General features: G+C 63.3%; 2 protein-coding genes across 2 annotated transcripts; both read left to right on the top strand.

Moving 5' to 3' along the window:
* Positions 1-284: 284 nt before the first annotated feature.
* Positions 285-14,601, top strand: SIGLEC1 (sialic acid binding Ig like lectin 1). The gene is made up of 22 exons (XM_040981005.1): positions 285-389; positions 760-1,122; positions 1,392-1,694; positions 2,917-3,183; positions 3,506-3,760; positions 4,455-4,754; positions 5,201-5,458; positions 6,217-6,543; positions 6,821-7,078; positions 7,211-7,513; positions 8,548-8,808; positions 8,945-9,256; positions 9,850-10,101; positions 10,333-10,602; positions 10,689-10,940; positions 11,193-11,495; positions 11,927-12,187; positions 12,675-12,977; positions 13,206-13,308; positions 13,532-13,595; positions 13,688-13,760; positions 14,127-14,601. Exons 1-22 carry the CDS (start codon positions 341-343, stop codon positions 14,132-14,134), a joined length of 5,145 nt encoding a protein of 1,714 aa, XP_040836939.1. The 5' UTR covers positions 285-340; the 3' UTR covers positions 14,135-14,601.
* A 1,660-nt stretch (positions 14,602-16,261) lies between these two features.
* ADAM33 (ADAM metallopeptidase domain 33) lies at positions 16,262-25,772 on the top strand. The gene is made up of 21 exons (XM_040981274.1): positions 16,262-16,367; positions 17,775-17,875; positions 19,255-19,325; positions 20,713-20,791; positions 20,941-21,017; positions 21,092-21,281; positions 21,476-21,541; positions 21,634-21,705; positions 21,825-21,991; positions 22,091-22,175; positions 22,258-22,400; positions 22,789-22,966; positions 23,089-23,178; positions 23,328-23,523; positions 23,646-23,754; positions 23,855-24,053; positions 24,129-24,206; positions 24,310-24,418; positions 24,506-24,659; positions 25,350-25,438; positions 25,753-25,772. The coding sequence occupies exons 1-21, from the start codon at positions 16,262-16,264 to the stop codon at positions 25,770-25,772; spliced, it is 2,379 nt and encodes a 792-aa protein (XP_040837208.1).
* The last annotated feature ends 886 nt before the right edge of the window (positions 25,773-26,658 follow it).

Raw genomic sequence — 26,658 nt, 5'->3', positions numbered from 1 at the left:
AGGCAGCAAGCTGTCACTCTCACTGGGCACTCTCTTGACTCCAGTTCCTGTTGACTTGGTGAGGGCAGGAAAGGGTGGGAGGAGGGAGAAACCACCGCTCTTCTGCCCTGGGGTGGGGGGATGGAGGGGCTGCGGAAGCAGAACTTGGAGTGAATCCAAGGGCCACACAGCAGGCTCCCTGAGAACTCCTGGGCATAGCCTGAGCTTGGTGGCTGGCCCACAGCTCCTAAGAGCCCTGTCCTCCCTCTGGCCAGGACGCCGAGCTGCAGCAGCCCCCGTCGCCCCTGCGAGGCCCTGGGTGCCCGGTTGGCTGGGTGTGAGTACCAGCAGGGACTCCACCATGGCCTTCCCGCTCCGGCTGCTCCTCCTGTTCTCCCTGCTTCCATCAGGTGAGCCTAACCCCCTGGGACTGCTCCAGGGCAACCCTGAGGGGTCTGCCGCCCTCCCCACCCCATCCCAGCTCTGCCCCACAACCTAGGGATCTGTCACCTCCAACCTCAGCTCTGCAGTGCCCCCACCTAGGGCTCTGCCACCCCCCACCACTGCGGTGCCCCCACCTAGGGCTCTGCTACCCCCCACCTCTGTGGTGCCCCCACCTAGGGCTCTGCTACCCTTCAGCTCTGTGGTGCCCCCACCTGGGGCTCTGCCACCCCCCAGCTCTGCGGTGCCCCCACCTAGGGCTCTGCTACCCTTCAGCTCTGTGGTGCCCTCACCCCACCAGCTTTGTCTCCTCTCTGTTTCTATTGCTCCACTCCGTAGGCCAGGCCTCGTGGGGTGTCTCCAGCCCCAGGACTGTGCAGGGCGTGCGGGGATCTTGCCTGCTCATCCCCTGTATCTTCAGCTTCCCGGACAGCGTGCAGGTGACCGACCAAGGCATCACCGCCATTTGGTACTATGATTACTCGGGCAGCCGGCAGGTGGTGACCCACTCCGCAGACCCCAAGCTAGTGGAGGCGCGCTTCCAAGGACGTGCCCAGCTGCTGGGCAACACAAAGCACTACACGTGCAACCTACTGCTTCGGGACCTGAAGCCCGAGGACTCGGGCACCTACAACTTCCGCTTCGAGATCAGCGAGGGCAACCGCTGGTCAGATAGCCAAGGGACCTCAGTCACTGTCACAGGTGAGTTGGGCAGGGGGCGCGGGGGGGGGAGGCTTGCCTGCTGGCCGGAAGGGTGTTACTTTGGCCCAAGTTACTTTGGGCCCCATTTGCTCACAAACCCAACCCCTGGCCCTATTTCACCCTCACCTCCAGGCCCTGGCCTGGCCCCTGTGCTGGTCTTCCCTCCCATGTGGGGCTCCCCCTTGAAGCTCTCTGCCCAGACCGTCCCCTTGGTTAGGTTTCAGGTGTGCCCAAGAGGAGAACTGACCGCACCTGTTTTTTGTCCTCAGAGGAACCTGTGGTGCCCACCATCAGCTTCCCTACAGAGCTTCGTGAGGGCATGGCCGTGGACTTGAACTGCTCCACGCCCTATGCATGCCTAGAAGGGCAGATCAGCCTGCAGTGGCAGGGCCAGGACCCCAGCCGCTCTGTCACATCCAATCACCTGAGCCTTGAGCCCACTGGTATCAGTCACCTGCAGACCCTCCACATGGCACTGACCTGGGAGGACCACGACCGTGCCCTGCACTGCCAGCTCTCAGTGGCCAACCGCAAGGTGCAAGCAGAGACCCGCCTCCACGTTCAGTGTAAGTGTGTGGGGGCCACACCTCAGCACCACATGGGAACCAGTTCCTCCTCAGCCACCACCCAAAGCACAGCTGGGCATTGCCAGGGCGGGCAAGGCAGGTGGAGAGAGCCAGGCCCAATGGTGCCCTCCAGCCTCATGCCAGCTTTCCAGGGGTCTGTCTTCGAGGCCAGGCTGGGAAGAGAAAGGGACAGGAGTTCCTGGGTAGCCTTGGGAGTGGGTAGGAGTGCCTGCAGCCGGCTGCATGGGTGCTGGGCAGATGCGCTGTCTCTTTCCTGGCTAAGCTGTGTGAGTTGCTCATGACCGCGCCCATCAGGGTGTACCCCATGTGGCCCACAGTCAGCAGGGAGAAAGCTCAGGGGCTGCCAGAGGCTGGGCCTGTGCCTGGCAGTCCATTCCTGGCCACCACCATGCATTGGCATGTGGCTGCTGCCCCTCCACAGGTGGGCAGACACCCCCACAGCGGGGTCCCTGCGCCCAGTCTCCACTCTCACCTGTGCGAACAGGTGACAATGTGAACTTGAGAGCTTAGTCACACAGAGGCTCTGAATAAGACAGTAAGAAGTGTGAACATCTTCTGCCCTTGGCCCGGCCTTACAAAACGGCCACCTCTTCTCAGAGCTAACGAGGCTGCCCTGGCCTGCTCAAAACTGGGACCTCGTCCCTTGCCAACAGTGACTGCAGGCCACTATCACAGGGTGGTACCTGTGACCCACCCAGAGAGCAGAGCAGGTGGGAAGCCAAGGAGGAATCTCTGTGGCACAGTGGGCTGAGCTGTTGGCATCCCATGTGGGCGCTGGTTTCAAGTCCCATCTGCTCCACTTCCCATTCCGTTCCTTCTTTATGGTCTGGGAAAGCAGCAGAGATGGTCCAAGGTTTTGAGGCTCTGCACCCATGTGGGAAATCTAGAAGAAGTTCCTGGCTTTGACCGGACCCAGCCCTTGGCCATTGTGGCCACTTGGGGAGTGAATCAGTAGACTGAAGATCTCTCTGTAACTCTGCTTTTCAAATAAATAATCAATAGATAGATAGATAAATCTTTGAAGAACAAAGAAAAAGAGAAGATAGGGCTGAGAGACCCGGCCTGCTCTGGAGGTTATTGGGGAAGGAAGCGTCTTTTTTCCAGGTGAACTTGTGCCAGGCAGCTCTGAAAGGGAGGCAAGAAGTGTGCCTGGTCTGGCCCTGTCCTCTGCATACACCTTACCCAGCATTCCCATCATGCCTTGCAGATGCCCCCAAGGGTGTACAGGTACTCCTCAGCCCCTCGGACCGCAACATCCTCCCAGGGGACCTGGTCACTCTCACCTGTCTGGTGAACGCCAGCTACCCGGAGGTGAACTTTGTGCAGTGGACCAAGGACGGGTTGCACCTGGAGGCCAAGAGTCGTGTGCTGCAGCTGTCCCAGGTGGCCTGGAGTGATGCTGGCGTGTACACCTGCCATGCTGGGAACCGGGTGGGCTCTTCCATCTCCCCTCCTCTCAGCCTGCACGTATTCAGTGAGTCCTGTGTGAGCAGGGACTGGGATGGGCTGTGGGGGCTGGGGCCGCGAGGCCAGAACAGAGGCAGAAATTGACCGAGGCCCAGAGCCTCCTGGGAGGTGGAGTTCCAGTCCTGCTTCTCTGAGAGATGGCAGCATAGGGAGTTGGCGAGAGAAGCCTGCAGAAAGCCACAAAGCGAAGCTGCGGGGGGGGGGGGGGGGGGGCGAGGGGGGGGTGGGATGTGTGGGCAGAGCTAGAAGCTGATCACAAGGGGACTCGGAGGGTTCTGGGCCGGTGGTCACCCAGGAGTCCACCAAAGAGCCCCGCGCTGCCCTTGCAGTGGCTGAGGTCCAGGTGAACCCGGCCGGCCCATTTCTGGAGACGCAGGCGGTGACCTTGCTGTGCAACACCCCGCCGGAGGGCCCCAGCGAGCTCCACTACAGCTGGTACAAGAACCAGGTGCTGCTGCAGGGCGCCCACGCCCGCGCGCTGCTGCTGCCCTCGGCCAGCAGGGCCGATACCGGCTTCTACGCCTGTGAGGTGCAGAACGCCCAGGGCCGTGAGCGCTCCGGCCCCGTCAGCGTCGTGGTCAACCGTGAGTGCTGGAGGTGGCCGGGTGGGGAGGTGGCTGCAGGGCAAGGCCTGAGCATGGTGCTGTAGGCGGGGCTGGGGGTTGGGGGCTCTGGGGGTTTTGAGGCTGCTCCACCCAGATGCAGATGTTGTGGCCGGTTGCATAGCTGGGTAAGTTTGACCTCCTGGGGATTCCTTTTCTTTGAAGACACTGCTTTTTGTAAATGAGTTGACAGTGCAAGAACAGCACAAAAGCGAGATGTAACCTAGAGCCTGTATTCTGATTTCATCAGCTGGGCCGATGATGTCCTGATCGAGTGGGGTACTCAGCTGCGTCTCCTTTAAGTTGTGATGACCTCAGTGGCTCTGTGTCTGTCTTGCATTGAATCTGTGTAGCGTGCAGGCCAGTTGTGGCGTGTCCGTGTGTGTGTACGTATGCATGAGTCGAGTGGATGGAGGCCAAGCTGTGTGTCCCTAGGCACGCTTTGTCCCATGTCACTCATTCTCATCACTCGGCTCAGAGGATCCAGCCAGGTCTCCTGTCTTTAGGGCGATGCCCACTGTGGGATGCCCATTGGGACAGTGGAGGGATGTGCTTGGCCTGACCCCGCGGCTCCTGAGCTTGGTCCCTGCTCCAGGCTGTCACAGGGCAAAGAGGCCAGGGGTGATCCAGCACTGCCCTGCCTGGGGTGACAGGCCTGTGTCTGGTCTTCACACAGACGCACCCCTCGTCCCGGAGCTTACGGCTTTCCTGGAGACGCAGACGGGCCTCATGGGCATCCTGCACTGCTCCGTGGTCAGCGAGCCCCTGGCCACTCTGACGCTGTCTCATAAGGGCCTGATCCTGGCTTCCTCCACTGGGGAGAATGACCCCGGGCCCCGCTTCAGCATCTCCTTGGCCCCCAATGCCCTGCACCTGGAGATCCGAAACCTGGAGCCAGCCGACGATGGGGAGTACCAGTGTACAGCCACCAACTCCCTTGGAAATTCCACCACTACGCTGGACTTCCATGCTAATGGTGAGAACAGCCGGGGGCTGGCCAAGGGGCAGTGAGGGGAGCCTGGAGGCAGGGAACCTGCTGTGGCCTCCTCCTTCTGGGAATCTGGGGAGCTTGCTGGTCAGCTGGGCCTCAGAGCTTCCCAGTAGCCAGGATGACAAGGGAAATATGGAGCGTGCTGCTGTGTCCCTTCCGCACACTCTCTGACTGAAGTTGGAGAGCCCCCTTGGAGGCATTTTCTTGTTTTTAAACATATGTTAAACTTTGGTGGCTGGTTCTGCGTCAAACATACCGTGCCAGCCGCTCTTAAAAGCTGCAGCCTGGCATTCTCGACAGCCACTCCAGGCAGGTGGCAAGTTCCAGCTGCGGGATGCAGGAGCCTTGCCTGGAGGGCTTCCTACAGCGGAGGCATGGGTGGGGGTGGGGGTTCCCAGCCTCCGCAGCCTCCCCCATCCCTCTCCCACCAGTGGCCCGCCTCCTTATCAGCCCTGCGACCCAGGTGGTGGAAGGGCAGGTGGTGACTCTGAGCTGTAGCAGTGGCCTGGTACCCACGTCTGACACCCGCTTCTCCTGGTACCGGAATGGGGTCCTGTTCCTCGAGGGGCCCAGCAGCAGCCTCCTGCTGCCCGCTGTCTCCAGCTCCGACGCCGGCTCCTACTACTGCCGGGCCCAGGGCAGCCTCAGCGCCAGCGGCCCCTCTTCGCCTGCCATCCTCACCGTGCTCCGTGAGTGGCATCCCATCAGCCACTGCCTGCAGGGCGGGAGGGAGACGGAAGCCCACGGGGACCCACCCCACCCTCATCTGCCCTGGAGGGCTCACTTGACTGCGTCTGACCCTGGGCCATCATAGACCGGCCCACATGGGCCTCTGGGTTCCCTTGCGTCTTTTGCATCTTACCCTCTGGTCCCAGTAGGGGCCCCACCTATTGCCTCCCAGGGTCTACTTAAGCAGGAAGTGGAGCCAGGACTGGAGATGGGATGCTGGGGTGTGAACTGCTGGTTGCCCCAACTGGTTCTCCAGGAACCTCTGGAAAGAGGCCATTGTGGGCACTTTTGGTTAAAATGGAAGACAGTTTGGAGACTGGTTTGAGGAAGGTTCCCTGTCAGGTTAGGGCCGTGTGGAAGGGACGGGTTATAGTCTGGGACAAGGAACAGGGGCGGTATCTGACATGCCCTGGCCTGGGGCCCTTGGGCAGTATACAGCTTGCACGACTGGACTTTGTGTCTGGGACTATGTCTGTGTCTGGCGTGTGTCCCGTGCTTAGCCAGCTGCGAGTGGCCCCGTGGGACCAGGAGGATTTGGTCATAGAAGTGCCACTGCAGCCACCTGATCCAATCCAGTGCCTTCCAACGGCCCTGTCCCTTAACACCACACCTGGGTGACACTTGCCAACTTGAGATGGGGTGCCTTCAATTCCTGGATGAATTCAGGAACCAAATCACCCTCAAGGCACAACAAGGCTCGTGTTCATGCCCTCCCCAGACCCACCCCGTCGGCCCGCGTTCACTGCCCACCTGGACCCCGAGGCTGCTGAAGCGGGCGCTGGGCAGCGAGGCCTCCTGTCGTGCCAGGTGGACAGCGACCCCCCTGCCCAGCTGCGGCTGCTGCACGAGACCCGCGTGGTGGCCACCTCCCTGCCGCCAGGGGGCAGCTGTGCCACCTGCTCCCCGCGAGTGAAAGTCACCTCGGCCCCCAACTCGCTGCGCGTGGAGATTCGCGAGCCAGTGCTGGAGGACGAGGGGGAGTACGTGTGTGAGGCCAACAACACCCTGGGCAGCGCCTCTGCCTCCGTCTCCTTCAACGCCCAGGGTGAGCGAGCAGGGCAGGCGGGGAGGACGTGGGGCTGGGCTGGAGGCGCCTCCAGCAGGCTGAGCCACTCGGGGCAAGGCAGTGAGAGTGGGTAGAGCCGGCCCTGGTGCTGGCGCTGGGCTCGGGCAGGGGACAGCAGGAGACCCTGGGCTCCTCCTCCTGCAGCGCACCCCAGGCTGCCCTCCCTGTGAGCACCCCCAGGCGCTCTTTCTTCCCCTCTCCCAGGCCCTGGGGGCTGTGGAGGTGGTCCAAGCCAGCCTGTGCTGCCTGCCCGCAGCCACCGTCGTGGTCATCAGACCATCCGAGACGCCGCGGGAAGGAGTCGAGGTGACCCTAAAGTGTGTTGTGAGTCGAGAGGCAGCCGGCAGCCCTGCCAACTTCTCCTGGCTGCGGAATGAGGAGCCGTGGACACAGGGTCCCCTGGAGACGATGACACTGCTGCCGGTGGCGCGGACGGACTCTGGCCGCTATGCCTGCCGCGTCCTCACCGAGGCTCACACCCTCCTGTCAGCTCCTGCAGTCCTGACTGTCCTCTGTGGGTGACATGCTTGGAGGCAGGGGACGTGGCAGAGGGGAGCAGGGCAGGGCTTGGAGGTGGTGGTGGTGGTGGTGGGGTCCTTGGCTGTGTGCGTGGGAGGCATGACCTGAGCTCCCCCCATCTCTGCAGACCCCCCAGACCCTCCAAAGCTGTCAGCCCTCCTGGATGTGGCCCAGGGCCACATGGCCGTGTTTGCCTGTACCGTGGACAGTTGGCCCCTGGCCCACCTGGCCCTGTTCCGTGGAGAGCTCCTCCTGGCCAGCAGTCGAGGGCACCAGCTCCCATCCCACGGCCGGCTCCGGGCTAAGGCCACGGCCAACTCCTTGCAGCTGGAGCTCCGGGAACTGGACCTTGGGGACTCGGGCAACTATCGCTGCGAGGCCACCAACACTCTCGGGTCAGCCAACGCCTCCCTCTTCTTCCAGGTGCGAGGTGAGTGTTCATCCTCTGAGCACATGGCAAGCCCGGGGGCTGCTGGGCTGCTCAGGGACAGGGCAGGGGGAGGTTCCCAGCCAGCCAGCCAGCCCACTGCCGCCAAAACATCTGGGCCCAAAATAACTGTAGCTACCACTAGGGGGCAGTGGCAGCTGCATGAGGAGGCCTGCTGTCGGCACTTACTGATAAAAACTTTGTAGCATCCAACTTTGTTAAACAGTAAACACACTTATAGAAACCTAATATGCATGCATATATATTAGGGATATGTATGTATGCTTTTGTCTAATATGCATGAGCTGTATAATGCATTATATGTGTGTTTATCAATAGAGATATGTTTATACACGTATATTCTACATGTCAGATGTTCCTGCTCTTCCCTAAGCAAGTAAGCCTGGGAGTGAGATAGTACCTGCAACGCAAGGGGCAGCGAGGAGCCCTGGCTGCTTCTCCCACAGTAACAGATAGCACCCATTTGGATGCGTTTACCTGGGCCTTGGGAAGTAAGAATCAGAGGTTCAGGAACTTGGTCATGGTCACGTGACCAGCAGGGCCTCCCCACTAGCTGTTGGAGCAACTCAGCTCTGGTCCTAGGTATCGCCTGTGGCCAGGGGTGCCAGTTCCGATCCCAGCCGTCCCAGGGCCTCACTCCTCCCACCCTGGTCTCCAGCACATTTTTGGGCTCTCGTGGCCTGGAGCCCGGAGCAGAGTAGGGCTTCAGAAGACTCGGCCACAGAGCTGCTGACCTGCCCTTCAAGTCCCTGTTCACTCACATTGAGGCCAGCTCAGAGTCAGGATCTAAATTCCTCCAGGTTCAGTGCTTTGTGTCTGGCACTGGGGTCACAGACCACATAGGCCTGGTCCCCACGGGGCTAGCGAGTTGGACAGGCAAGGCAGAGCCCCGGGGGCAGGCTGGGGCAGAGGTGGAGGCAGGGAGTCTGAGGGGTCCCTGGGGCTGGTCAGGAGGGCCAGGCTGTGGTCCTGAGCTGCCTCCACTGTGCCCTCATTATTCTTGCCTTTCCTTGTAGGGGCCTGGGTCCAGGTGACCCCGTCGCCTGAGCTCCAGGAGGGCCAGGCTGTGGTCCTGAGCTGCCACTTGCCCACGGGGACTGCTGAAGGAAGCTCGTACCGCTGGTATCGGGACGGCCAGCCCTTGGAAGGCGCGAACTCTGCCACGCTCCGCTTGGCGGCCATCACTCTGAAACAAGCTGGAGCTTACCATTGCCAAGCACAGGCGCCGGGCACGGCCACCGCGAGCTTGGCTGCCCCCGTTGTCCTCCACGTGTCCTGTAGGGTTTCTTCCTGTCCTGGGGTGGTGGGGAGTGGTGGCAGGGTGGGGTGGGGGAGGCAGCCTCGGGTCCTGGCTGGAGAAGGGAATGCTATGGCCAGGTCCTTCTGATCGCCCCCACTCGCCCTTGCCCCCAGATGCTCCCCGCCAGGCCACTCTCACTGCCCTGCTGGATACAGGCCCCGGGCGCCTGGGCCTCCTCCTGTGCCGTGTGGAGAGTGATCCCCCAGCCCAGCTGCGACTGCTGCACGGGGACAGCCTGGTGGCCTCCACGAACCAGGGCACAGGCGAGCTTGCAAGCAGCTCTCCCCGGCTGCAGGTGGTCGTGGCCCCCAACATGCTGCGCCTAGAGATCCACGGGGCTGGCCTGGAGGACGAGGGCACCTACACTTGTGAGGCTACCAGTGTGCTGGGCCAGGCCTCTGCCTCGACTGACTTCGACGCGCAGGGTCAGTGTGTGGGCTGAGAGAGAGAGAGAGTGTGTGTGATGCGGTGGAACATGCATCCAGAAGTGCAGGTGCAGAAGCACGGTCTGCACACTCACCCTCCCTCAGGGCAGCAGTTTCTAAACAGTGATTTCCAGAAGCCTTTCCTACTTAATTTTAATTAATTAATCCATTTGAGAGTAAGAGTGACAGAGAGAGAACAGAGATGGGGAGGAAGATCTCCCATCTGCTGGTTCACTGCCCCAATGCCTGCAGCAGCCGGGCTAGGCCGGGACGATGCCAGGAGGCCAGAGCTCTGGTGGGGTGTCCCACACCCTCACTGATGCCTCTGGGGTGCGCATGGGCAGGAGGTGGCGCCTAGGAGCCTGGTGTAGGAGTGACAGCTAAGCTTCAGTGCAGTGGGCACTGTCCCCCGGCTGCAGTGGGGCAGCTGGGGGACAAATCAGGGCATGCCAAGGCTCCCCTTGGGAGATGCTGAGCCAGTTTCCCGGCCCTGTGCCCTACCCAGGGGGCTGCTTGAGGCCACTCACCCGGCAGGATGGAAAACAGACTGCTCATGTGACCCAGCCTGAACCCCTTCCCCCATCTCTCTGCAGCTGTGAGCGTGCAGGTGTGGCCCACAGCCAGCGTGCAGGAGGGGCAGCAGGTGAACTTGACCTGCCTTGTGTGGACCTCCGACCTGGCCCCACTCACCTATACGTGGTACCGGGATAGCCAGCAGCATCCAGGAGGCCGCTCCATCCTCCTGCCCAATGCCACCGCCAGTGACGCTGCTTCCTACCACTGCAGTGTGGAGTCTCATGGCAGACCACCTCGCCTCTCCAGGCCTGTCACCTTGGAGGTCCTCTGTGAGTGTGTGCATGCAGGAGGGGGGTGCAGGGGATGAAGGCGGTCCAAGGGGACTGGGGCGTGGTCAGGGCACGCAGCCAACCAATATAGCATGGGCCAAGGGAAGCAGAGGGGAGAACAGTGGAGCTGGGTCCTTTCTGGGCAGAGAAGAGCAGGGTGGGGGGCCTTGGGGTAGGAAACCAGAGCGTGCCTAGTCCTTCTCAGAGATGGCACTTCACACACTTGCATAGATGGTCCCCGCAACCAGCGCCTCACCTACCTCCTGGAAAGGCACGGCGGGCGGCTGGTGCTGATCCTGTGCACCGTGGACAGCCACCCGCCTGCCCAACTGGCCATCAGCCATGCCGGCCACCTCCTGGCCTCCTCCACTGAAGCCTCGAGCCCCAACAGCCTACGCCTCGAGCTGCGGGAGCCCCGGCCCAGCAATGAGGGTCTCTACGTCTGCTCGGCCCACAACCCCCTGGGCCGGGCCAACACTTCCCTGGAGCTGCGGCTAGAGGGTGAGGCAGGCACAGGCCATGTCCATGCCACGGGGGTGGAACTCGGCTGTGGCTGCTCCAAGCTGACCCTGGCTTCCTTGGTTCAGGTGTGCGGGTGACACTGGTCCCATCGGCCACTGTGCCCGAGGGGGCCACAGTCACGGTGACCTGTGAGGACCCCGCTGCCCAGCTGCCTGCCCTCTTCGTCTGGTACTACAATGGCCGTTGGCTGCAGGAGGGTCCGACTGCCTCGCTAGTTTTCCCAGAGGCCAAACAGGCTCACGCAGGGGCCTACTCGTGTCAGGTCCAGGATGCGCAGGGCACACGCAGCTCACGGCCTGCTGCCTTGCAAGTTCTCTGTGAGAGGGGATCCGTGGTGGGCACCACCTGGGGCAAGGGCGGTGGAGGTGCTTTGGGGGCCTAGAGGTGTGGGCACAGGCATGGGGTGGCAGGGGTACAGGAGTGGGGACATGGGGGAGAAGGGAACAAAACTTCAGAAGGAGTCACTTGCAGGGAGGCAGTTTGAACTTTTGCCAACAGCAGGCAGGTAGGTAGTGGGGTGCGCGTGGTACCTGGGCAAGGCCCGCATCTGTGTTCTGCCCTGCCCCCAGATGCCCCCCGGAATGCTGTGCTGTCCACCTCCTGGGACTCCAGGACCACTCTTGTGGCTGTGCTGCAGTGCACCGTGGACAGCGAGCCACCTGCTGAGCTGACGCTGTTCTTGGATGGCGAGGTGCTAGCCACAAGCCATGGGGCCAATGGCTCAGCCACGGGGCTGGGCCGTGTCCAGGTGGCCCGCAATGCCCTGTGGCTACACGTGCAAAATACAACTGCAGGTGATGGTGGCACCTACGTCTGCACAGCCCGCAACCTGCTGGGCTCAGCCAGCACCACTGGGCAGCTGCAGGCGTCGGGTGAGTGGGAAAGGGAGTGGGCGGGACCCAAAGCAGGGCCCAGCTGAGGGTTCGAGGCACAGCTCGCACTGCAGGGGCCCCTGGAGCTCTCCTTAGAGGCAGGCAAAATGTCAGGGCCCAAGGAGAGGAGGGGAGATGTGAGCCCATGTTTGGGGGAAGGTTGGGAGGAAACAGACATGGCCTTATGTATCAGGAAGTTGATCTGAGAGGGGTGGCAGAGCCCCATCCTGGGGGTCCCAGCACCCAGACCAGCGGCATCTCCGTGTCCATCTGCAGGGGGAGGCACAGTCCCAGCTTGCTGGCCCAGACCCCATTCCATGTGGGGTTTCTCCTGCAATGTCCGGGGCAGCCTGGCAGGTGCCGCGGGCTTGCTCAGAGCTCCAGGTACTGCAGGCCTGCCGTTGCTGACCACCTCTGGCCCTGGTCCACAGGTGGCCATGTGGTGGCCAACCCAGGCCTGGACGTGCCTGAGGGCGCGGCGCTGAATCTGAGCTGCCACTTCCCTGGTGGCCCTGGGCCTGTGGACAACTCCACCGTCACATGGTTCTGGAATGGCCGGCCACTGCACATGGAGCCGCTGCCCACTCTCACCTTCAGCCACGTGGCCCGGGCTCAGGCTGGTCTGTACCACTGCCGGGCCGAGTTCCCCACAGGATCCACCACTGCTGCTCCAGTCCTTCTGCGTGTGCTCTGTGAGTGCCTGGAGACCACCCGGACACTCATGCCTGGGTTTTCCTACCTGGAGAATGGGGTGGGGAACATCCAGGCCTCTCGCTCCCATGGACAGTGTGGGAAGCATGCAGAGCACCTTTCCCGCTGTGTCCGTCAGCTGTTCCTCCCTGGAAAAGCCCCCAATCCTGTGCCAACGGCAGCAGTGTTCTTGCCCACAGCCCTGTGGATAAAAGGTTTGCACTGAGCACAGCTCTGGTTGGCAGGGGCAAATCTCATGTCAGGGACCACTGCTGCCCAGGGTTCTGGCCCCATGTGCTCAGCAGGCTGAGCTTTAGAAATCAAGCAGATTCTTCAGGGTCTCAGCAAGGCCAGCTTGGGGACCGCACAAGGTCATATCTTGCACCTGCCAGTGGCCACCGTAGCCTCAGATTCAGTGAGGAAACAGGCCTGGGGCCAGGGAGCCAGCCAATGGGTCACTGTTGCCCATCACCATGTCCCTTCCCGCAGACCCACCCACCATGCCCACCCTGACCAGCTTCCTGGAACCTGAGGGTGGCCTCCAGGGCATCCTGGACTGCCAAGTGGACAGCGAGCCCGCCGCCAGCCTGACGCTCCACCTTGGCAGCCAACTAGTGGCCTCTAGCCAGCTGCGAGGTGACCCTGGCCAGGGACGTATCCGAGTCTCGGCCTGGCCCAATGCCCTGCGGGTGCAGGTGGAGGAGCTGCAGCCGGGTGACCAGGGGGAGTACGTGTGTGCCGCCTCCAACATCCTGGGCTCCAGCTCTGCCTCCGCCTACTTCGGGACTCGAGGTGAGGGTGGTGGGGGTGGGGTGGGGTGGGGGGGGCGGTTCTCTCTCTCCCAAGCCACGCTGCACAGGGCCCAGGCTCCCTCCCTCTGCAGGCCGGCCTGTCTGCCTGGCCTAAAGAGACTTGGTGTCGGTTCCCAGCGTGGAGGGCTGCAGGGAGGTCCTGGGAGTTAGGGTGGAGGAAGCCTGGAACCCCTGCTGGTCCTGAACCCCCTCCTTCTCTGTGTTCCAGCCCTGCATCGCCTGCACTTGTTCCAGCAGCTTCTCTGGGGCCTGGGACTGGTGGCGAGCCTCTTTGGCCTGCTGTTGGGCCTTGGGGCCTGCCTCGCCTGGAGGTGGGTCGATGGGAGGGCTGGGTCGGCTGCCTCGTCTTCCTCCCCTGCCTCCAGCAACCCCCGCTTTTTCAGGGGCACCTCCTTCTGCCAGGTTCACGGGCTGCATCCTTCTTAGCCTCCTCCTCCTGCTGCTAAGTGGGAATCCCTTCTGGAGTCACCTCTCGGTCCATCTTGCTGTCATTATCTTCTTTCCTTCTCTCTGATGCATGCGGCGATGTTAAAGAAATGGCTGGGGAGGAAGAAAGACCAAATGCCCTACTGTCCCCAGGCCTCCCCTGCCGTGTACAGTGAGCAGTCTGGGGCCAGCCGGTGGGGAGGGGGCTGGGATGGCAGGGAGTGGGCAGGCAGGGGCCCTCTGACTCGGCTCCTGGCCTTGCAGAAGGAGGCACGCTCATCAGCTGAGGAGGAGCAAGAACTTAGTGGAGATGGCATCTCAGAAAGACAGCACACAGGTACGCGTCTTGCGGACACCTGCAGGTGCAGGCACTGGCTAACCTTGGGGGCCTGGCTGCATTTCCTGGGATCAGGGGAGAGTGTAGGGGAATTCTGGGAGCCAGGACCCCATGTGGGGTATGTACAGGTTGGTGGGGTGGCCTGGGTGCTGTCTGGTTTCTGCAGCCATGCCCTGTTTCCCAGAGGCATCTTGGGCTCTGTGGCCTCTCCTCCCCTGTCCTGGGCCTGCCCAGGCCCTGAACGGGGGAGATGGGGTGTTGAACCCCTGCCCTCTAGTACCCTGACATAAGGCTGAGGCCTGGGGCCCTCGGGGGAGTACGTGTGTGCCCGGGGCCGACGGTGACCACAGCTCTCTCGTCGGCAAGCTTTGTGATCCGGATGCGTTGGCTGGTGATGGGACCACCTTGGACAGTGCTCCACTCCTGGACTGAGCAGAGAGGCCCTGCCCATCCTCGGGAGGAGGATGTCGCCGGCCCATGTGCCCATTCAGACCCGCCTACCTCTGTGGAAACAGCGCTGTGGTTTCTGCCTCACTGGCACCCGGCACCTGACTCTGAGCCTCTACCCCCCCTGGAAGAAAGTGGGTCAGAAGCCCCGATCTCCCAGGGGATGTCACTGAGGCTGGGGAGGGGGGCTTCTGAAGAGAAACGGCCCCCCCACCCATGTGGCCTGTTCTCCCCCACCCCAGCACATCTGTCCCTCCCTGGAAGTCTGAGCCAGCCCTCCCTCTGCTCTGGACACAAGCTAGTATTGCTCTAGCCTGAGACCCAATACAGTGCCTGTCCCATGGTGGGGTCTCTGGTGTTCTCTGCCACCAAGCCCGGCCTGTGACGGTGGTGGGGCCAGGCAAGAGGGGCTTGGGAGCCTTCTGGCTCCTCTGCACTCCTGCCAATGTTGCTTGTGGCTGTGAGGCTCAGGGTGGCCCCGCGCTGTCCACATTCCCTCCAGTGGACACGGAAGGACAGAGCCCCTAGTGGCAAGCAGTGTTTCTCTCGCTCCTCATTGGCCAGGATGCAATCAGTTGAAGCTGCAGGGGGAGCTGGGAAAGGTAGCTGTTATGGGGAGTTCAGAGCTCCCGTGCAAACGCTGCTGCTGCTGGACTCTCTGCCACGTACCTGACTTGGGACTTTCAACGGGGAGGGGAGAGTCACTAGCAAGCCACTTTCTGCCACGGTGCCTATCTGATGGCGACGAGTGTCCTGGAGGATGGCCCTCCCACACAGTGAGGGCTGAGGCCATCAAGGCATGGCATCCTGGGCAGAGGGGCTGGCTGGGCCCTGGGCTGCCTGCGTGGAAAGAGAAGCGCCCCAGTTTCCACCACCAACCCAGGGGCTGGGCTCTGTCTCTTTTTGGACCCCCCCCCCCAAAAGGACATGGTTGTCCTCTTCCTCTCTGTGTCTGCCCTGGGTCCATCCCCCTGGCCCTAGAGGCTCCCTTGCCAGGAGGAGGATCAGGAACATGGAGAGGGCTCAGGAGACCAGGCAGAGGCAAGGACCAGCTTCCAGAGAGCCAGGGCCTCCTCTGGGGCCTGGTGGCTGTGGTGGGAGGAGCAGAGCCCAGGTTGAAGGAGTGGGGTGGAGGAGCCTGCAGGGTCATGGGCGGTTGGTGCAGGAACCAACAGCCTGGGAACCAGTCAGAAGTCAGGGGCGCAATGCGGGTGGGGCTGCCCCTTTGCTGCTTTCAGGCCCCGCCCCCAAACCTGTGTGCTTGACCTCAGACTTTCCTAGGAATCCTGTCCAGCCCTCCCTTCCGCTATGCATCCATCCTATGACACAGTGGGAGGGAGGGAGCCTCTTTCTTGCAACCAGAACCCAGTACTCAAGTGCCGGTGGTGAAGTTCCTTCTGGAAGACCAGCGGCAGGAGGTGGCTGGCTGCACCCACAGGGGAGACACCGATGGTTTGCAGTGGCTGTGGGGAGTTGCAGAATGAACTAGCAGACACGAGCGAGCGCTCTGGCACTCTGCTTCTCAGATTTTTTAAAAAAAAAAGGGGGGGGGGTAAAAATAGAACCGAGCACCAGCCCTGCTCCCTTAGCCCTACAACGAGAAACGGGTCCGTGGGACGCTGCTGCACACGCCCTGTGCGCCCTGGCCCTCCCTCAGCCTGGGTGTGAGCGGCCACATCGCCTCTGCCGGGCACCAAGCGCCCAGGCGCGCGGCCACACCTGCCTGGCTGCCGTCCTCCCCGGGGAGCCGTGGCCAGGCGGGGAGAAAGGCGGTCCTGGCGGAGCTGCGGGGCGCTCTGCGGACGGACACCCCGCGACAGGTGGTGTCCAGGCGCGCGCTTCCTCGCCCGCCCGCCGCCCGCTGCGGCCCCACCCTCCAGCGCCACTCGGGGCCCTCGGGACCGATGGAGGGCGGGTCGCGGCGGGCTGGACCCACGCCTCCTCCGGGTCCGGCTCGGCTCTCTCCCCCTCGACGGCCGCTGCGCTCTGGACCCCGCTCCAGCAGGGCGCTCGGGCTGGGGCGCTGCGCGGGCCGCCAGCCTCAGCTCTGAGCCATGGGCTGGGGCTCCCAGATAGCCTGGGGGCCTCCGCCGCTGCCGCTGCTGCTGCTGCTGCTGCTGCTGCTCCCGAAGCCAGGGCCCGGCACCTGGGTGCCCCGAGGTGAGGCCGGGGACGGTCGTAATGTGGGTGGTGGTGAAGGGGCCACGGGGGCCGCCGATGCGGGGTCTGTGCGCCCTCACCCCGCTTCCCACAGGGCAAGTTGGGAGTATACTCCCTATTTCCCTCCCAGCCCCGCTCCTCTCCCCACTGCCTCCCACTCCTAGGGCTGGTCTCCCTCCTCCAGGAAGCCCTCTGTAGTTGGCTCCGCTGGGAGCTCCCAGGGACCTGGTTCCAGGGGCTTGGGAGAGTGTGAGCTCTGGCCATTGCTGCCTTGTTTGGTCAGGGCAGAGAGAGGCAGAGGACCTGGGGGAGGACTCTCCCAGCTGTTTCTCAAGTGGGGGTTGGGAGAGCCGGGCGGTGCATGCCTGGCCCCCGCATGGGGAGTGTGTCCTGTGCAGCTCTGTCCAGGCGCCTCCTGCAGCAGGGGTGAGGAGTGCGAGCCAGCGTGCTTGTGGGTAGTTCCCACACTTTGCACGGCTGCCGGGCCCAGGGCCAAGGCGGGGGAGGGTAGTGGGACCTGGAGGAGAGAGGGGCTCCGTGCTCCCCCAAACCGGACCAGTTTTCCTTCCCCATCTGCCTCCATCATGGTGCTGGCGGCCCGCCTCGCCCCTCCCCCACACTGCACCTGCCCGGCTTGGTCCTGCGCATCCCCCTCCCCACTCTGGCTTCTTCACCCTCCCCTCTCCCACTCCCGTCCTGTTTCACTGGTAAGTAAGTTCACGTAATTCCAGGGACTTCCAGGGGGGCAGGGGCTGCTGGAGCTCCTTGCTGCCCCCCCCCCCACCCCGCGGCACCCAGATCTTTGGTGCTGCGGTCTGGAAGAAGGATCCGCTGAGGGACTGGGGCCAGGGTGGCCTGTTTCTGGAGAGGAGGCTGGGAGGGGAGCATTCCAGGGGAGCATTCCACACGCCTCTGAGTAATGCCTGGCTCCGGATTCCTCCCTCAGACATCCTATGGCCCCCAACGACACAAGAGAAGGGGGCTTCTGGCCCAGGGTCCCAGGGAGCCCTGCCCCCAGCATACAGGCCCCAGGGCGGCTCAGACCAGGTGGGTGTCCCGAAGCCCAGCCATGCGTCCTCCAGCGTGGATGGAGAGTGGATGGAGAGTGGGAAACACCAGGCGGCCGGCCGCTCCTCATCAGGAAAGCATCTGTAGCCCAGGCTAAAAATACCCTGGGCCGTCCCACCCCCTCGGCACTGGGGCCTGGCTGTTCCCTTCTGACCTAGACCCCAAGCCAAGATCAGGCTGCTGCCTGTGCCCAGTGAGCTGTTACTTTCCAGGCTCCGGTGGTTGCACCAAGCCCAGGTCAGCCGGCAGGTGCTCATGTCCTCTCTCCTCCAGCCCTGTTCCTCTGGCTGCCGTGCCTCTAGCCTCAGCACTCCACCCTGTGCTCTGTCCACATTGCAGGAGGCGACCCTGGAGAGCCAGTCACCCCCCGCTGGGTCCTGGATGGCAGGCCCTGGCGCGTGGTCACCCAGGAACTGGTCAGTCCCTCCCTGCCATGCAGGGTGGCCGCTTTGCTGGGTGGTGTTGGGGGAGGGTCCCTGCAGCCAGCCATGCAGGGGCTCCTCCAGGCCCCTCCCCACTGCAGGAGCCTGCATGCCAAGGGGGGGGGGGAGTCTGCATGTGCTTTCTACTCCCTCCCCCCTTCCTCCTTAGATGATCCAGGCAGGCCCCACCCCCACCAGACAGAGCTGGGTCCAAGGCTTGTGGGGCCTGAAGCTTTTAGGAGCATCTTGAAGAAATCACAAGAATATCTTTGGCACAGTTTGCTGGGCCGTGTGATTCCTGCGGCGCCTTGCTGTCCCTCCTCAGGACCTGCCATTTGGCGGCCCGGAACCTTGGCCTCATCAGATCGTGGGAAATCCACTTTTGGCTGGGCAGGGTGGGAGGCAGTGGTTGCCGTCTTGTCTCCCCTCCCCTTATGCAAACACACCCCACATACCCTGTCCCACCTCCTCCCATGTCCTATCCATCCTTGCATGCCTCCAGCATGGTCACTGGGCTGTGACCAAAGGAGAAACTCAGGTGGGCACTGCTTCCTTCACATTTGGCCTCCTGCTCCTGCAAACGTGGCAAAACAGGCCAGGGGCTGCTGGGGCCAGGCCAGGGGATCTGCCCCATCACACGTGGGGATGGGTCAGGGGCACGGCGAGGGGCAGACTGTCCAGGAGGGGAAGGTAGTGGGGCTCCCCGAGGGACGGGCCCTGGCGGGTAGCCTTCCCCCAGTCAAGGGGCCAGGCCTAGGGCTGGGGTGTCCCGGGCTGGGCCCCAGCTCAGGGCATTCTGGGATAACAGGAGGAGACCTTCCAGCAGGGAGGCAAGCATCCCAAGGCCTCCAGGGAGCTCAGGGGCGTCCTCACCGAGAAGGGTGTGGAGGACCAGAGATGGGGAGGGGGTACTGAGGACCCAGCTGGCCCTCCTGGCATCGGGTGGGGAGTCAGGGCTGCCTCTCCACCGGAAGGGATCCACGTTTACTCCCCGAGTTCAGCAAGGCAGATGTGGGACAGGCCCGCAGGCAGCCAGGTGGACTGGGGGGCCACTGGACTCTGGGGGCTCTTGCTCTCAGATGGCAGGGAGGCCCTTGAGATGTCCCCCTGAAGTGTCCTCTAGGCCCTGTCGCCTTCGCCTGGCTCTCTCGTGTGTGCCTTCTAGATCTGAAAAAGAGGAGGCAGGACCCAGGAACACAGCCAAGCGGGGCACCTTCCTGGCAGCCCTGGACTCCGGGGAGCTTGGGGCACCGCTGGCAGGTGGCTGTTGGCAGCAGCACACACCTTGGCATGTGCTGGGCTCCCATGGAGCCCCCACCAGGGTCTGCCCTTGAACTCCACACCTCTCCAGCAAGCGTGGAAGCCCCCACCTCAGCCCCACGTTTCTTCTCGGCCAGGCCCCTGATGCAGGTCTCCTGACTTTGGAGGCTGATGGCCAGGAGCTCCTGATTGAGCTGCACAGGAACCGGTGAGTCCATGCTGGGGACCGATGGCGGGGGGACCCCCAGAGGGAGGCAGCCTGGAGGGGCAGAGGGCCCTGCAGGGACTTGGGACTGCAAGTGGCAGGAAAGCCCTGGTGATCTTCTGGGAGCTGAAATGACTGGAGGCAGGGTTAATTCCGGTCTGGCAGAGCATCCCAACCGCAGCAGGAGCAGGATCCCTCAGGCGAGCGGCGCCACCTCGTGGCGGTTCCTGGAGTCTGCTGCAGCTGGGGAGCATCCTGGATTGGGGCGATAGGCTCTGGGGGATCCAGGAGGGCCAGGTCTCCGAAGGCCGGGTTAGCTCTGCCTGTCCTGGCTGGTGGAGCCAAAGGGTTGAAGCTGGTGAATGAGCAGACAGAGCAGTTCACGGAGTGCGGGAGGAGCCCAAGAAAGAGTGTGGGATGTTTCAAAAAGTTTTTATTTTTACTTATCTGCACGGCAGAGAAAAGGAGGGGGAAAGAGGGAGAGAGTACTTCTGTCACTCACCAAACACTCCCTGAAGCCAAGGCTGGGCTAGGGCAAAGTCAAGGGCCAGGTACTCCATCCAGGTGTCCCATGTGGATATTGGGGCCCAAGTCATTATCTGCTGCTTTCCCAGGCGCATTAGCAGGAAACTGGAGCCAGGAGCCAGAGCGAACACTGAACCAAGGCATTGCCACGCGGAGGCAGGCATCCTGGCCACATGGTGCTCCCAGGCATGGCCACCGAGTGCTCGTGTCAGCGTGTGAGCCCTGTCTGTGTGGTACTGCGGACACGCTCGCCATCTGCCAGGCCTGTGCGTGGGAGGGCAGTGGAGGAGCAGAGCTGCTGAGGATGGCTAGCAGGAACAGAGGCAGACATCACCAGTCTTGGGTGCCTTGGGCACCTCTAGGGGTCAGGAAGCCGAGCTTCCCAAAAGCTCAGAGGTTGATGCTGGGTGACTGCTGGGCCTGGGGAGAGCTGGAGCCCACAGACAGGGCAGAGGGGAGATGGAGACCCCTTCTCAGGTGGGCAGGGCAGGAGCAGGTGGGGACAGGTGGGATTCTAGTTCATCTGATAGTGAGGCTGAGAGGCTGAGAGATTTGAAAGGTATGGTACAGGAGAGAGTGGGAAGGTGGACCAGTTGTACTACAAGGATAGGCAGCAGGCAGGAGTGCCTGCCCTCAGCAGTGTCCCCTCCTCGCCAGAGGCACCGGCTGCAGCCCCCATCTTCCCACACGGGGCCACTGACCCTCCCTCTCTGAACCATCATTGCCTTCAGCTCCCCATCCAGCACTCCGGGGCCTTCCCTCGGAGAGCTGCTCAGTTAGCATTCAGGGAGGAGGACTGGAAGGCGTCTAGGAGGAGGCGGTGCTGGGCCCGAGTGATGTGATTCCTAGAAACCCCTACTCCCAGCAGGCTGCTGGCCCCGGGGTACACGGAGACCCACTACAGCCCAGATGGACAGCTGGTGGTGCAGGCCCGCAGCCACACGGTGAGATGTTCCCACGGGCCCTGGGACCCCGTGAGAGGTGCTGGGGGAGCATGCGCTCCCCCACTGGAGGGGGTGCCCCCACTGCCCGGCCTGCCTTGCTCTTGCCCATCCCACTTCACTGTTGGTTAAGACCTGGGCCTCCTCCCCAGGATCACTGCCACTACCACGGACGCGTGAGGGGCTTCCCGGACTCCTGGGTGGCCCTCAGCACTTGCTCTGGGCTGAGGTGAGGAGCTTTTGGTGGGGGGAAGCTGGGCCTGGGGCTGGGGTATGCCCTCTGACCCCTCCTCTGCACCCTAGTGGCCTCATCGTGCTCAACTGCAACACCACCTATTACCTGCGGCCCAGGGCGCCTGGGGACCCCAAGGAGGCTTCAACCCACACAGTCTTCAGAATCCAGCAACTGCTCACCTGGGAAGGGGCCTGTGGTCACAGGGACCCCAGGGAGAAGGCGGGCATGACCAGCCGCCCGACTGTGAGCCAGAACAGGGTCAGGGCCGTGGACCGGGTGGCAGTGGAAACACAGGGGAAGAGAGAAGGGACCTTAGGCCCCAGGGCTAGGGCCTAGGAGGAAGCAAGTCCTGGCACCTATGCCGCTGTTCTCTTTGGGGTTTGGGCTTGGTGGCCAGGACTCAAGCCCAGCGGCCTGCCTCTCTGGATCATCCTTCATTGTTCCCTCCGCAGAACAGGCGCGGGGTTGGCAGGAGCACCAAGTACCTGGAGCTGTACCTAGTGGCTGACCATTCCCTGGTGAGGAGTGCATCCGAGGGACCTGGCAGGGGGCCAGGGCCAGGACTCACCTACCCCCTGCCCCATCGCACGGTGTATTTCTGCCCTCCCAGTTCTTGATCCGGCACAGGAATGTGAATCGCACCAAAGAGCGGCTCTTGGAGGTGGCCAGCTACGTGGATCAGGTTGGCAGAGCTGCAAAAGAGAGGGTGGATCCTAGCGGGCATGTGCAGGGCAGGGGGAGTTGAGGGCCCTATGCCCAGCCAGTGGGTCGCCTGCCCACCGCACCCAGCCCGGCTCTTAGATCCTCAGGACCTTGGACATCCGGGTCGTGCTGAGCGGCCTGGAAGTGTGGAACCAGCAGGACCAGAGCCAGGTCACGCCAGACGCCAATGCCACGCTATGGGCCTTTCTGCGGTGGCGCCGGGGGCTGTGGGCACGGCGGCCACACGACTCGGCGCAGCTGCTTACGTGCGTGCCTCTGACCCTGGACGCGGGCCCCGGGACTGGTCTTGCGGGGCCCCAGCAGCTGGCCCCCACGGCTGACGCCGCCATGCTCTGCCCTTCCAGGGGCCGCCCCTTCCGCGGCGCCACCGTGGGTCTGGCGCCCATCGAGGGCATGTGCGGCGCAGAGAGCTCTGGGGGCGTAAGCACGGTGAGCGCCCGGGGGACTGTGTGCAGGCGGCTGTGCGGGGATGGGGGCTCACAGTGACCATTTCCCCGCCACGTCCTACCAGGACCACTCCGAGCTCCCCCTGGGCGCCGCGGCCACCATGGCGCACGAGATCGGCCACAGCCTTGGCCTCAGTCACGATGCCGACGGCTGCTGCGAGGATGCCGCGCGCGACCCGGGCGGCTGCGTCATGGCGGCGGCCACGGGGTGCGTGCGAGGTTGGGCATGGGGCGATCGTGGACCGCGTGTCTTTGCTTGTGCTTCAAATTCTGTGGGATAAGGTTGACGGCCACAGGGCCCGCCCTTGCTTCGTCCTGAGGTTTCAGCGTCGGAGGCGCCTAGTCTGCAGCCTCCGGGGGGGGGGGTCTCTGAGCACAGCCTAGCCTAGGCACTTCGACCTTCGGGTGCTGATTCCGTGTCTGCACCTGTTGGGCTGCTCTTGGCGTTGCACTGGCTGCTTCCCGGCGCCCGGTTCTCCCTGGAGGACAGGGGCCTCGCACCTCTGGCGACTGTGGCCAGTCTAGGCGTGGGAGTGGGAGAGCGCCGGGCTTGGGGCACTTCCCGCACACCGATGTCCTCCTCCCCGTGTCCCCAGGCATCCGTTTCCGCGCGTATTCAGCGCCTGCAGCCGCCGTCAGCTGCGCGCCTTTTTCCGCAAGGGAGGCGGCGCGTGCCTCGCCGATATTCCGGACCCGGAGCGCCTGGTGCGCCCGGCGCGCTGCGGCAACGGCTTCGTGGAGGCGGGCGAGGAGTGTGACTGCGGCTCTGGCCAGGTCAGGTCCTTCTGTCGGGCCTTGAGCTACCAAGACCCACCCTTCACGCACACACCCGTTCCCCCCAGCGCTGACATCTGGGACGCTGCGCCCTCACCTGTTCCTTACTTTTCTGGCTCCAGGAGTGCCCGGAACTCTGCTGCTTCGCCCATAATTGCTCGCTGCGTGCCGGGGCCGAGTGCGCCCAAGGAGCCTGCTGCGCGCGCTGCCTGGTGAGGGCTCCGGGCACAATGGGGAGTCGGCCTTGGTGGTCTTGGCTGCGGCGCCTCTTGGGGCCCCTGCTGGGGAGCTGGTTCCGTCCGGATTCCCAGCTCAACTCTAGTCTCTCACTCCTCACCTAACCGGGTACCCGGTGGCGCAGTGGAGGCCGGCGGGCACGCCGTGCCGCGCGGCTGTGGGCGATTGTGACCTCCCGGAGTTCTGCACGGGCTCCTCCCCGCACTGTCCCCCGGACGTTTACCTCTTGGACGGCTCGCCCTGCGCCGGAGGGCACGGCTACTGCCGCGACGGCGCATGTCCCACGCTGGAGCAGCAGTGTCAGCAACTCTGGGGGCCTGGTGAGACCGAGCGCGCGCCCCTGCATCTCGCGCCCCTGCATCCCGCGCCCCTGCATCCCGCTCCCATTCTCCGGGCGTGCCCCTGCTCCGCGCCATCCCCCAGCTGCCCGCCTGCTCCCTAGGCTCGCGCGCTGCCCCCGAGGCCTGCTTCCAGGTGGTGAACTCGGCGGGGGACGCCCACGGGAACTGCGACCAGGATGCTGAGGCCGGCTTCGTGCCTCAAGCTAAGAGGTGGGGAGTCAAACCTGAGGGAGGGAACCAAGGCTTCCCGGCAGCACAATGGGCGGGGAAGGAGCCACGGCCCATTCACCTCCTCCTTTCCCTCACTCAGGGATGCTTGGTGCGGGAGGCTGCAGTGCCAGGGCGGGGACCCTGGGCGACTGCCACCGCACACAGCGCCCGTGGACTCCACCGTTCATCTGGAGGGCGGCGAGGTGACTTGTCGGGGAGTCTTCCCGCCCCCTGATGCCCAACCGCACCAGCTGGACTTGGGCTTGGTGGAGGCGGGCACTCAGTGTGGCCCTGGAATGGTGAGGCCTGACCCCTGAACCCTGCTTGCCACCTGGGAGTCTACCGCGGGTGTCCCATGGGTGCTCTGCCCACAGGTGTGCCAGGACAGGCGCTGCCAGAACGTTAGCTTCCCGGAGCTGCAGCGCTGCGAGGCTGTCTGCCACCACCGCGGGGTGAGGAACCTGTCACTGGGGGTGGGGGATGGGATGGGGAGGCGTGGCTTCAGCGGGAGAGGGGCCCATCCCGTACCAACCTCTTTCCTTTCCCCTTCTGTAGGTTTGCAACAGCAACGGGAACTGCCACTGCCCTCCGGGCTGGGCTCCGCCCTTCTGCGACAAGCCAGGCTTGGGTGGCAGTGTGGACAGCGGCCCCGCGCAGGCTGACAGTGCGCCTCCTGGGGGGTGGGAGCGCTGGCAGGTGGTGCTGGTGGTGAACCTGCTCAGGGCTCACGGCTCCTCTTTGTCGACTGCAGACCCCGGCGATGCCTTCCTACTGGGCACCATCTTAAGCTTCCTGCTTCCACTGCTGCCTGGGGCTGGCCTGGCCTGGTGCCGCTACCGGCTGCTGGCATCCAGTCACCAGAGATGCCCCTGGGGCTGCTGCAGGAAGGACCCCTCGCACAGTGGGTAGGCCCCAAGTGTCCAGGCTGCAAGGGCTCTGGGCCCTTGCCCTGGGCCCTGGCTTTAGCCTCAGGTGCAGAGGGTAGTCCCTCCCTTGGCAATGGATAACAGTCCCAACCCCAGCAGCACTCAGGGAATACCCCAAGCCCTCAAGCAACCAACCCCCCAAGTCCCCAAACTCCCAAGCTACCAATCCTTGCTTGTTGCCTCTCCTGGTCTCTCCAGCCATGACTGCCTCACCTTGACTTTGCCCTAATGCAGCAGCATATGTTCCACGGAACCCGCTACCCTTCTGCCCCATCCCCAGCTTCTCCAGCTGGGAGTGAGGCTTCTGTGGGCCCAGAAGGAGAGTCGGGGGCTTGGCTGGTCACTGCTGGAGGAGGCGCGACAGAGGGACTGCATCCACAAGGACAGCAGGGGCTCCTGTCCTCTGAACTGTGCCAACACCTGGAGGGTGCAGGATGGTGGCGGGGGACAGGGAGGAGGTGCCAGCCGTTCTGCCTTGGCCTGAGTATTCTGCAAGGCCACTTGCCAGGGCTCCTTTAGAAGGGACCAGGAAGGCCGTGGGGAGAGGGACTTGGAGCAGGGTGCAAACTCGGGCACACTGAACTTGGGCTGGGTGCCATGCTGCAGGGAAGCGGCCACCAGGAGCCATGGCAAAGGTGCCACTTCCCGCCCCCTTATCCTCCCGCTCAGGCCCAAAAACAGTGCAGGGCAGGAGCACCCCCTGGGCAGCATTCACACGGAGTTGGACCCCACAGCCTTAGGAGAGCCCCGGCCACATGGTGAGTGAAGCAGGGGAGAAGCAGCGTGGAAGGCGAACAGGGGAAAGGCTCTGTCCTCTGCCTTCTTCTGCACTTGGTACCCACCCACCTGGCAGCTATCCCACCCTGTCCCATGGGCTCTGCCAGCTGCCCTAGGCACAGTGTTCACCCTCTGTGATAATTCTCAGAGCCTGAAAACCCTGCCAAGGCCCAGCAGCCACCCTGAGAGGGCCGTGCTGTGTAGACCCGCCTGAGCCCCAAGGTAGGGGGACCCTGATGTGGGACATTCCTGTTTCCACGGCTCACCCCCTGCTCCCATACCTTTTGTCCCTTAGCTTGCTACACCCTTCTCTGAGGTGGCTGGGCTCATGTTCTTATGGAAATAAGATGGGACCTCTTGGGGAAGCTGTTGTCATGGAGACCAGGCTGGAGTGGAGAAGATGGGGCTCTTCCTGGGGGGTTGGTCCCCTGGGGAAGGTTTGCAGCCTGGGACTAGTGCACCGGGATGACGGCTCATTCTCTCCTCCACTTTATTCTCAGCAGGTCAGGTCCGGAAACCAAGATCTTTTTGCTGGCACCCCCTGGCCATTCCAGTGATGAAAACTCCGCTTTCTTGTTGAGGAGGCTGGGTCGTGCTGGGCACCGGCAGGGGCTGTGGTCGTGGGAGCCTGTTGCACCTCCTGCGGGTGGAGGACAGCAGGTGCTGTGACCACGCTCCACAGCAAGCCCACCACTCCCTGGGCTGTGGCCTTCTTTCTGACCTCCTCTCGCCTCCACCCTCCTCCTCCTGAGGTTGCAGCCCTGCCTGGGACATCACCCGGCTGGGGACAGAACTTTAGAAAACTGACCCCAGACTACAAGACAGCAGGAGGGCTTGCTGTCCTTGGACCTTTTCTATGGATGAACTGAAGCCCCTGGGGGACCCTGAAGGCCTAGGGCTGGTGGGTGGTGGGCAGAGCTTCCCACAGCAGCCAGGGCTCCCAGCTCCGGTTGGGTCCGGGTTTGAACAACCCCTGTGCCTGCACCTCCTGACTTGATTCTTCTATCCTTGCTTCGTGCGAGAGGCATTGCAGGGCTGGTCTTCTATGTCCTGCAGCTGCTGCGACTGCGCATGGGCGGATGGGGCTGCACTCAGCCAGGCTCCCTTGTCGACTTGCAGACCCTTGTCTTCCAGGGCTGGCTGGCTATGGGCTGGGGCCAGAGGTGCTGGGCTGGGGCCTGTGGTTTTCCAGGTTCATTTA

The sequence above is a fragment of the Ochotona curzoniae genome, unplaced genomic scaffold (assembly GCF_017591425.1).
Source record: "Ochotona curzoniae isolate NIBS_2020 unplaced genomic scaffold, NIBS_Ocur_1.0 contig_3520, whole genome shotgun sequence".
Taxonomy (NCBI): Eukaryota; Metazoa; Chordata; class Mammalia; order Lagomorpha; family Ochotonidae; genus Ochotona; species Ochotona curzoniae.
The sequence above is the reverse complement of the archived record's forward strand: the minus strand, read 5'-3'. Positions and strand labels throughout refer to the sequence as shown.